Genomic DNA, 11,100 nt, shown 5'->3' with positions numbered 1-11,100 from the left:
GTGTTATTAGACAAAAAATGGCTTAATGTGTAGCTTACGCATTCCCAAGAGGTGGAGTGGGTGAATTATGTTGTGAAAAATCCAAAACAGAGAATTAGCATAAAAAGATTTGGTCCACATTGCAATAGTGATTAACTGCCATGTGCATAAAATTATGCCAGAGCAATTGAGCACAGTCAAATATCTTTAAGTAGCACAATGCAACTTTGTCACTTTATATTTTGATTAGAGAGTATAGTTTTCATGCCTTCAAATTTGTATGTTTCACAACGCATCCCTGTAATTTATGTTCCTCCTTTTCTATAAATCTGGTCATGTACTAATACTTATTGCTAAAGCTTTACAACTTTCAATTGACTATCTCGGCATGATGATGTAGAATCCACACCCTCTCTTAAGGCAGTCTAGGCAGGTGTCATGTTAATTGGAGCCATTGTGTCAGACTTCGTCATGGATGCTTTGCCTCGTCAATAACTGGAGGACATTCCCAGAGGGAGGCGTGGCTAAAGTTCTGACTTAGTCTCATCTGAGCAGGAATGTAATCTCAATGTAAAGGTAATCTCAGCCTTCCTGCTTAGATGAGACTAAGTCAGAACTTTAGCCACGCCTCCCTCTGGGTGTGTCTTCCCAGTTATTGACAAGGCAAAGTATCCATGACGAAGTCTGGTGCAATGGCTCCAATAATCCATGACACCTGCCTAGACTGCCTCAAAGGGAGGGTGTGGATTCTACATCATCGTGCTGAGAAAAGGCGTTCAGGTAAGACAACGCCCCTTCTCCAGCATGATGAGTGTAGAATCCACCGGTGAATAAAGTAATTTTGGGTTCAGATCATCATGCTTCAGTTCAGGATTTCAGATCATTTTAAAGAATCTTTCACTGAAAACAAGAGTTCAAGCAATCTTTTCTAATCTAAGTGAATTTGAGTTCTTTCTCCTTAGATCTGATCTCTCATTTACAATTAACCTTCAGCTGATCCAGACTTTACTAAGCCTTATTGTTCTTTGCTCACTGAAAAGTGAACACAAATAAATATTCTTTGCCAATGACATGTTGTTCTAATACTCTTGCCAATTCAATAAAATCCTGCTTTTGGGCGGGGCAATATGCTTTGTTAGTTACACTCACTTAGGCTAATGAAAAAATAAGATTCAATAAAACAATAAGATTCAATAATAAGAATATTTACATTAGCCACCTGGCCAAACTCCTTTCTAAAGTTTTTGTATGCATTTCATAGTGTATCATACAGTTTTTCAAAAAAAAAAAAAGTCTATTGGCAACATGACATTCTCTTCATTTGTCATTGATAGATATATTGCAGTAATCCCTGCATCGACATTTGCAGTCAACCCCAAGAGCTTTCCAAAAAGTCAGAACCAGAATTTAAAAGAAGTTGCTGGCAACCAAAATGTCCAGGAGTATTACCCCTGAATTTTATTTGAAGAGGGATAAGAGGGAAGAAAGGAGAGCTGAGAGAAAAGAGTAAAGAAGGTGAGAAGGAAGTAGGAAGGTTGGAGGAGAAGTGGGGAGAAAGGGGAGGAGAGTGATGAAGGAAAGAGAAGAGGAGAAGAAGAAGAGGGAAGTAGGGAAGAGAAGAAAGGGAGAAAGAAGGTAGAGAAGAAGGAGTATGGATACAGTGAAAGGGGATATGGGCGAGTAACACCAAAAGTCATGTGTATGTATTTATTTCATTTTATTAAAAGTATCTTATATATGAATGTAAAAAGAATGTATGTTAACATCTGATAAATATCACTGTATATGTATGGGGGAGAGTTTGGAAAAATAAAAAAAATATTAAAAAAAAAAAGAAATGTCCAAGAGAAGATCTGATTCTGACATCCATTGCCTTTCATATAAAATTGGATTTCAACAGATTTCATTTATTTACCTTTCCAACTGCATGTCTGTCTTGGCAAGTTTAAGTGAGTCCTGTGCCACCTTAAGAATATATGTAGGCAAAAATACCAGGCAATGGAGGCAAAAGGGGATATCTACAGGGAAGGTGTACAAGTCAAAATGGCGGCCATAATTTTTTGCTCAAAAGGATGCATGAAAAAAAGTTCAGTTCCAGTCATGACTGCCATCTTGATGTTTTGCCCCCCTGCTGCTACGATGCCCCTGGGGCCACCATGTGTTTTCTCCCCTCTCTTCCATTCATTCCTTTTATTCCTTTCTCCTGAAACACTGGGATGAAATTCTTGGATTTGACCCAGCCAATACAACTGCTTCCGTCCCACCCAATCCCACCAAATATTGCCATCCCCTGTTCTTGAATGACAGAAATATTCCCAGAGACTTTGTATTATATATCTGCTACAGAGGATTTATTGAAATTGTATTTTCATTGAGAAAAGGGAGGAGAACAGGGTAATGGTGAAGTTGCCTGTGCTAAGACGAAATGTTGGATAGCACTGGAGAAGATCTGATCTTTCATTTGGATGATTCAGAGGCAGTAAAATCAACAGGGTGTCAATAAAATTTGCAGGTATTTCGTAGTTGCTTCTGGTTGCATCCCATCTTCTGTAGTCCAGGTGGCTCTACAGTTGGTACTTACAGATGTAAGCATTTGAATTGCCACAAAAGTTATCGTTCCACAATTTAAAATCTAAAAGGCCAAAGATAAGATAAAAGTTACTTCTCAATTCCTTCAAATGGAAAATATTGTCATGTTTTATATTGCCTTCAAGATCTCCAATGGCTCCAATGGAATTTCCCATGAAAAGGAAAGCAAATGTTGACTTCGCTTTTGAAAGGAGAAAAAGGAAAGAGGAAAGAAGAAAGAAGAAAGAAGAAGGGGGGAAGGGAGGAAGGGAAGGAGGGAAGGAAGAAAGGAATTCACATGAACCTTATCCCTGATGTCACAATTCCAATAGCACTTTTTTTATCTAGAAGGGAGAGATGCAGGCATTGCCCTTAATTGCTCATAATCTTTGGACTATACCAGTGATGGCGAACCTTTTAGAGACCGAGTGCCCAAACTGCAACCCAAAAGCCACTTATTTATCACAAAGTGCCAGGGCTGCATCAGCATTGTGGTGCTCTCATGGGGGGGGGGCAGGGAGTCACCTCTGAGTGCCACCTCTGACATGCAGAAACCAGGAGTGCAAAAATGGGCCACCGTGCCGCAAGGCGCAAAAACAGCTGTGCCATGGGGTGCAGATACAAGGTACTGCACCATGCAAGAACAGGGCAGGGCTAGTGAGTATCACACAAGCACTAGCCCTGCCCCATTTGCAGCACGTGCATGCTCATGGCCCCGTGCACGCACGCATGCATGTAAAATGCGTTCCCCTCCCTTTTCTTCCAGTCCACCAATCGACAATGGTTGGTGACCTCTGCTCTACTACCTCTACTCAAACTTGCTAGTCGGCCACTTCGCCTCCTTTGTGCTGGGCGGGGCTCCTGCTCTGGGCGGTGGTGGTGGCCTGATGCACCTGCTGCTGGTGGCGATGGCGCGTGTGCCAACAGAGAGGGCTCTGAGTGCCACCTCTGGCATGCGTGCCATAGGTTCGCCACCACTGGACTATACAAAGAAATTTCTTGAGATAGAAATAAAATATGGAGTACCTTAACTATGGATACATAAATGAATGCATAAAAAAGTGAAACTAAGTGAAGAGTGGAACTTGGTGCTCTAATGTCTGAATTCTTTTGGCTGAATCAGGTTGTTTTTTTTCCACATCAAACAGAGAATCTCTCCAAAGTACTTCACTTGATCCAAAACATTTACACAAAGGCAGACAAGTTCCTGCTAAGATCTTGCACAGTAAAAATTATAAGCATAACCAATCATTTCAATAATAATTTTGCTTCTGATTCATTACACTTGTGACACGCACTGTGAAGTGGCTACCACACCTTTCCTAACCAGAGGGCCAGTTTTGAACTTTCAGTAAGATATAAGCATGCTCATTTGAAAAAGTTTAGGCTAGTTTTCTCTATTTTGCTGCTTTCCTAATATATTGGACATCACTTGTCAGTACTCCGCTGGTGGTAGAAAGTTAATGCTGTACGCATCTGGTGGGTACCAGTTTTGGAAAAACTGAATTATATCTGGAGAACAGTTATTCATCTTTGCCTTCATAGAAAATTAATCATTTCTCCTAAAGGCTGTTACAGAACAAAGTTAAGACAATTTCAGTTTTCAGTTATGGAAATTTCCATAGACTCCATTCTTCTGGTTTATAAGATTACTCCAAATTAAACAAGCAAACTCTAGTTCTCTTGATGGTCCTGATATATCAAGAACCACGAGGTAAGATTTGTTGGCTCACCTGAGTAATTTGTCAGCTCCCCACAGTGCTCATTGTTTCTATAGTTGTCTGGCTGGTTTACCTGCCAGGATTTGTAATTATAGGTGGATTCATCAGCCCATCTCCATCGCCTTTTCTGTTGACAAAAGACAGACCACAATTACATGTTAAGAAAGTAAGTAACCTCTGTGATGATAAGCTAAGCAGATTGGCTGGAAAGATTGAGTGATGTGCAGTTTGTAGATACTTCAACAAGTTCAAGCAGTCCCCCTGAGTGGTCAAGTGATCATTTTTGTATTGTGCATGCATTAAAAAAAATGGCAAGGCATCACATCATACCAAATTCATGACAGTGAGTATGGAGGAAATGGTTGTGTATATAACATTCAGCTCTACGAAATTTTGTAGCACATATGCATTAAAATAAAAAAATTGCAAGGCATCGTATCGTGAACAATTCATGACAATAAATATGGTGGAAATGTATATTCGTCACCATCGCAAATTTATTTATGTTGCATCTAACATTCAGCTCTATGAAAGTTTGGATTGCCAGAGGTGAATTTTGTTGAATAGTTTGGGCTATTGCAACCACTCTTCTCCCACCATTCATATTTACCTTCAAAGTAGAAGTGGAAGGCCGCTTGCAATGCACTTTTGTTATTATACTGTCAGGATGAAGTGGTCCCCCCTTCAAAAAGAGAGGGGAGTGAAATACCTAGCACTGCTATTTGGTCCTAATTTAGAAGCCTTCTTGATATCATTGCAGTCAGTGCAGGATGTGGACTAGCTGAGGCCCTAAGCTCAATAAAGCTTGGAAGCGCCCATTGTTAAATAGTTGCATCAGAAGTGCATAGCTGAATATTATTTAATAATAATCAACTGAAAGTGAAAAATGCAAATTGTTTTCAAACAAAGGCAGATGTTGATTATATATTTTTCATTCAGCTAGCTTGATCTCTTTCATAGTTTATAATAAAATAACCTGGAAACAATACTTAAAGGATATATGGATATATAGACATATGGATATATAGATATAAAGATACACACGCACACAAATATGTATATGTGTGTATATATAATTTATACACACATATACTGTATACACATACACAGACATATACACATGCACAAAATAAGTAATCAGGATCAGTTTTATTTCTATAAGTAATAAAGAATTGATCTGCAAAACTGATATCAGATACAACTTTTTAAAAAATCATTCTTGACTTCTCACTAGCCTAAAAGTTTGAAAAAGAAGAAAAAACATGTTTAAAAAAGGAAAAACAATAATAAAGAAATGACCTTCCTCTTCTTCAGGACAATTTCAATAATTTATCACTTTCTCTAACATGTGAATTTAAAATCTCTTCATCCCATTTCTCACTGTACATCTATGAGCAAATAATAAAGCTTCATTATTCAGTCTCAATGAGTTGGCATCTTTTTATCTTTGTATTTTTAAACATCAATAAAAAATATTACTTAAACAATGGCTGCACAATATTTTAACACCTAGAATAGCTATAAAATACCACATACATTTCCAAGAACCCAAAAGAAAACAATTCTAAAATTTTTATGAGGCACTACGGATTGTGAATCCTCAGTTGTAGTTTGCTTAGTGGATGCCTAAATCCAACACAGACTGCAGTGATGAGCACCAACAAACAATCTCAGGTCATGTATTATGATCACCAAGCTGCTCGCCAAATATAACAAAAGAATGTGTATAAAAGTACTGAGTAAAGAATGCAATACGTAGACCAGGAATAATTTTAAAAAAAAATGAAATGAAAAATGTCAGACTCACCCCAGAGATATCACGGAGCCCCATCCAGACAGGGCCAGGTGATCCCTGTTTATCTTTGACATATGCAGACACCAGTGAGGACTCATGGAAGCTGAGGATAGAGGCAAGGTGACATCCTGGCCCATAGGTCTGGCACTCAAGCTAGGAATAGAGAAAGGACACGAAGATGGCACTCCATGCTCATGAGTGGGATTGTCACAAACTTTAAACTTTGCACATCTCCATTTGTGCAATTTTGGTTTCTCAAAAAACCTTTCTCCACACCTGGACTGGTAAAAAAAAAAAACAATTCTTACCTCAGCAGCATCCCAACTTAGTTTAGCATCAAAATATCCATAGCAGTTCCCCTCTTTCTGCAACCAGTCTCTGGGGCACGACGCAGCCTGGGCTGCAGGGAGACAAAAAGAGGGGAGAAAATGGTAGGGAATTGGAATAGATTGCAGATGTCTGTGAATGGAATCTCTTCCGTTGGGAGTAGACATGATTGGAAGGGTTGAGGGCTGTGGTTTAGCATGAAGGCAAGGAGTTTTTCTGGTTTGAGGAATAGGATTTTAAGATGGAGCAAAACAATCAAGAGACCCAAAATACTTCTACTTCTTTACAACCTTGAAAGTGATCCAAATCTATTTTCCAGAACAATTTCAAGGTATTCAAGGGGGCTGGGAAAATGTTCAAATGTTCCCCTAGTCTTATGCTTGCCTCAAATGGACAATCCTAAATGACTAAAACTGTGCCACAGTGGAGTCATTGAGAAAGGTTTCAATGTCTGAGGGAGATAATTATTATTACTCTTCCTGCCCTTCAGACAGAAAATTAAATTTAAATGTGGAACCTGAGAAATCACATTGCTGAAATACTGTATATTCATTTTATTAGTGCATCTCAGTAGTACAGTTTCAGAATTTTGGGATCAGCATAAATATTCTGACCTGCATATTACATATGAAAATATCTGAGGACAGAGCTTACTTTACTAAGTTGTTTAATTTGCTATGTTTCCCACATCATGATTAAATTAGGGGACTCACCGCCCAAAAAAGGATTGGTGATCAATATTCCAAGGCAACAGAGGCCGATGTACATGGAGAATCCCATCTTCTGGTTTTCCTTTAGGAGAAATGAGAAGTAGATATGATAGAAGAATTAATAGAGTGGCATTCATATTAGCTTGCTGAGAAAGAAAGCAAATTTTTGAGTGCCATCATTTAATTTTGATCCTAGTCTACTTGTAAACTTTCTGTTGTGGTTCCTAGCATACAACTCATGAAAAGCTCTATTGCTACTTCAAAAAGCCCTCTCCTTATCTCAGTGCCGGATCACTGTATGGATAGCAGAGAGTATCTAACCAACACTTGTCAAGAATGCCTTCAGCCTCTCACCTTGCAAAGTTCTTCAACTGGGGAGGTTGAGTTGGTGGACGGTTGGACTGGGGGACTCTTACTTTCTGAGCAACCATTAAGTAGCCTTCAGGTGGGCCTGGCACGAAATCGAGATGGACAAATTTTTTTAAAGATTTCCTGGTCCACCCTTTTCTTTTTCTCATAACTCAGAGGAAAGGAAGTAAAGCTCAGATTGAAAGATAATTGGCAAGTATTTCCTTAGGTAAAGAAAGGAATTATCAAAAAATCAACCCACTGATTCCACACCCTAGTGGGAAGCAAACACCGTCTCTCGTTAATCATGGTCATATTTACTGGATTTCTTTATTCTATTGGTTTTAACTCTCACGGTTTCTAGCATATATTATGTCAAACATTAACATAATTGAGGAAAATTCCCTCAGATTTACCTTGAGAAAAACATACTATGCTTCCATTTTTGTTTTTTATAATTATTATTAAAAGTTTTATAAGGAATATAAAAGCTAACCCAAGCTCATAAGAGCAAAAGACAAGAGAAGAAAGATAAGACAAAGAGTGCAGAAAGACAGAACAAAAAGGAACAGAAAAAAGCAGCTTCCAATTTCTTCTGCAACAAGCATTATATTGCAATTTTGACTCTTACTTTATGATTACAGAAAAAGAGCTTAGTTTTTTTCTATAACCTAGTTTTATTCTAATTGTCAAAAGCACAAATAATAAGCTGTCTATGTCTATAAGCAGCATGACGGAAATGGACTTTACTGAGAAAATTTAATCTTATGGAGGTTTGGTAGCTGAGTTCCTCTGCGCATTCACTTATTTCATACTCAATGGCATAACCATGTCCCCTTTCCACCATTCATGTCTACTATGCTTCCCCAGTTTCTCAAGCTGAATTCTTCCTGAGGGAATGGTTACGGTATCAGAGGAACATCTATGGGCTCTTCCACAAGAAGCTGAGCTGGCATGAGGCTGACGTGAGACCAGAAATCTCTAAGAAAGCTGTGGAGAACATGGGATGGATGAAGCATCTCGGCCTCATGTGCTTCCATCTTCGAAGGAAGGAAGGAAGGAAGGAAGGAAGGAAGGAAGGAAGGAAGGAAGGAAGGAAGGAAGGAAGGAAGGAGATGGGAATGAGAAGGATGGAGAGGAGAGGAAGGAAGGAAGGAAGGAAGGAAGGAAGGAAGGAAGGAAGGAAGGAAGGAAGGAAGGAAGGAAGGAGATGGGAATGAGAAGGATGGAGAAGAGAGGAAGGAAGGAAGGAAGGAAGGAAGGAAAGAAAAAGAAAGAAAGAAAGAAAGAAAGAAAGAAAGAAAGAAAGAAAGAAAGAAAGAAAGAAAGAAAGAAAGAAAGAAATGGGAATGAGGAGGAGGGTGGCAGGGAGGGAGCAAGGGAAAAAAGAAGAAAGGAAACCCCTCCCCTACGGTAACCACAATGCTAATGCAGCCGTCAATGAGATTGAGTTTGACACCCCTGATATAAAGGGTTGTTAAGCAAATCTGGTTTCCCCATTGACTTTGCTTGTTAAAAGGTTGCAAAAGGGGATCACATGACCTTGAGACACTACACTTTTTTCCTTTTTTTTTTTGATCATCAAGTTTTTGACACCTTGCTAGGCAACTGGTTCTACTCGCATATTGCCATATCCTAAAAAGTGGTACAATGGGTGAAAAAGTTGAAAAGCCCTGCACTAGTACTCCAAGATCCCTCTCACGGTTGCTACTATTGAGCAAGATACCATCTATACCAGTGGTGGCGAACCTATGGCAAGTGTGCCAGAGGCGGCACTCAGAGCCCTCTCTGTGGGCATGTGCACCATTGTCCCAGCCCTGCCACCCCCTCAGCAGTCCCCCCAGAGGAGAGTCACCCCCAGGCACGGAGCAGCGCAGCAGGGACAAGACTTTGCCCTCGTGTCCTGTCACACGCAGATGATGTTGTGGGGCACGGATGGAGGGCATGTCCACCATGACACTGCAGGACTGCCTGAGCAATCTGCACCGGACCATGGAGGTGGTGGGTGCCCAGCAGGTGGGACAGGGTGGAGCGGGCAGGGCGGGGTGGGGGGATTGGGCACTCGGTCTCTAAAAGGTTCACCATCACTGACTTATACTATACCTGTGCATTTGGTTTTTCTTGCCTAAATGTAGAACCTTACTTTTTTCACCATTGAATTTCATTTTGTTAGATAGTGCCTTTCTTTTGTTCTTCCTTAGCTTGTGTTAGCTTTTATATTCCTTCTAAAATTTTCAGTAACATTTATTTTTAAAAAAGGAAGCAAAGGGTGTTTTTCTCAAGGCAAATCTGAGGGACGAAATGGTGTATCTTCCTCAATTGTGTTAATGTTTGACATAGCATAGGCTAGAAATCATGACAATTGAAATTAATAAAATGAAGAAATCTAGTAAATATGACCATGATTAATGAGGGACAGTGTTTGCTTCCCACTAGGATGTGGAATCAATGGGTTGATTTTTGATAACTCCTTTCTTTACCAGAGGAAAATGTGGCCAATTATCTTTGGAACTGAGCTTCACTTCCTTTCCTCTCAGTTATGGGAAAAAGAAGAGGGTGGACCAGGAAATCCTTGAAGAAATTTGTCCATCTTGATCTCATACCACGCCTATCTGGAGACTCAGATATTGGCCCAGAAAATGAGAGCCCATCAGTTTAATCATCCATCAACTCAATCTGCCCAGTTGAAGAACTTCGCAAGGTGAGAGGCTGAAATGTTGGTTAGATACTCTCCATTAAGGACAGGATTTTTGAAGTACCGGTAGCAATAGAGCTTTTCATGAGTTGTATGCAGGGAATTGCAAAGAAACTTTGCAAGTAGACTAGGATCAAAATTAAATTATGGAACTCCAAAAATTTGCTTGCTTGCTTGCTTTCTTTTCATTTCAATCTTTTTTTTTAAAAAAAAAAAATCCTGGTCTACATATTGCATTCTTCATGCAGTGCTTTTGCAAATTGACAATTTTCAGCTCATCCCTGTGAATCAATAAATGCCAGATTCTATGGAATCTACTCTCACAGAAAGTCTAATGATCTTCTGCCCACTGATGGTGGACTATCAGTTTCATAACTTCAAAATTTATTATTGACACCAAAGAACTGGGAATTTTCTCCACATTGAACAGCCAGTTTCTTGACACAGGAATTACCTTCTACTCAAACATACAAACCTTATTCAATCAGGTGTGGTGCCTCCATGTACCTGTATATTTTTTAAGTAAGCTGTGTTCAGGAGAGGTGTGAATCAGCTCAGCTTGTCTTTTACAGATTAACTGGAAGCTTTATGTGTTAGCATTGGAGCCATAGTGGTGCAGAGGTTAGAATGTTGTTGTAGTAGTAGTTGTACTAGTACTACTAGTAGTAGTAGTAGTAGTAATAGTAGTAGTAGTAGTAGTAGTAGTAGTAGTAGTAGTAATAATAATATTACAAGCAGCGACATGACAAAGTAGCAACAATGGTGCATTGGAGGATCTGCAAAAAATATCATTTGCCTGTAAGCAAAAACTGGTGGGATCATAAAATAAAGAAAGTCATAGAAAATAATAAAATTAAACTGCTCTGGGACTTCAGAATTCAAACAGACAAGCACCTGCAACATAACACCCCAGACTTAACAATTGTCGATAAGAAAGACAAAAATGTCTGGATAGTG

The 11,100-nt window shown here is 39.4% G+C and overlaps 1 protein-coding gene across 2 annotated transcripts; it reads right to left on the bottom strand.

Annotated features, from left to right (window-relative positions):
* Positions 1-2,306: 2,306 nt before the first annotated feature.
* Positions 2,307-7,572, bottom strand: LOC120311023 (C-type lectin BpLec-like). Of its 2 annotated transcripts, XM_039350133.1 has the most exons (7): positions 7,455-7,572; positions 7,104-7,182; positions 6,372-6,463; positions 6,076-6,216; positions 4,879-4,950; positions 4,281-4,395; positions 2,307-2,611 (listed from the first exon to the last, which is right to left on the bottom strand). In XM_039350133.1, exons 2-7 carry the CDS (start codon positions 7,168-7,170, stop codon positions 2,544-2,546), a joined length of 555 nt encoding a protein of 184 aa, XP_039206067.1. In that variant the 5' UTR covers positions 7,171-7,182; positions 7,455-7,572; the 3' UTR covers positions 2,307-2,543. The 2 variants fall into 2 exon arrangements, with proteins under 2 accessions (XP_039206067.1, XP_039206068.1); XM_039350134.1 differs by lacking the exon at positions 4,879-4,950 and having other exon boundaries at positions 7,455-7,535.
* Positions 7,573-11,100: the final 3,528 nt, after the last annotated feature.

Source organism: Crotalus tigris, unplaced genomic scaffold (assembly GCF_016545835.1).
Source record: "Crotalus tigris isolate CLP2741 ecotype Arizona unplaced genomic scaffold, ASM1654583v1 scf7180000018306.2785112, whole genome shotgun sequence".
NCBI classification, from domain to species: Eukaryota; Metazoa; Chordata; class Lepidosauria; order Squamata; family Viperidae; genus Crotalus; species Crotalus tigris.
Note: the sequence above shows the minus strand (reverse complement) of the source record. Positions and strands in the feature narration are given on the sequence as shown.

Coding starts and splice junctions, on each gene's coding strand:
- LOC120311023 (XM_039350133.1), bottom strand. CDS start 7,170: ATGGGATTCTCCATGTACATCGGCCTCTGTTGCCTTGGAATATTGATC. Junction 6,464..7,103: donor CACCAATCCTTTTTTGGGCG/GTGAGTCCCCTA, acceptor GTCTCCCTGCAG/CCCAGGCTGCGTCGTGCCCC. Junction 2,612..4,280: donor GGAGCTGACAAATTACTCAG/GTGAGCCAACAA, acceptor TTGGCCTTTTAG/ATTTTAAATTGTGGAACGAT.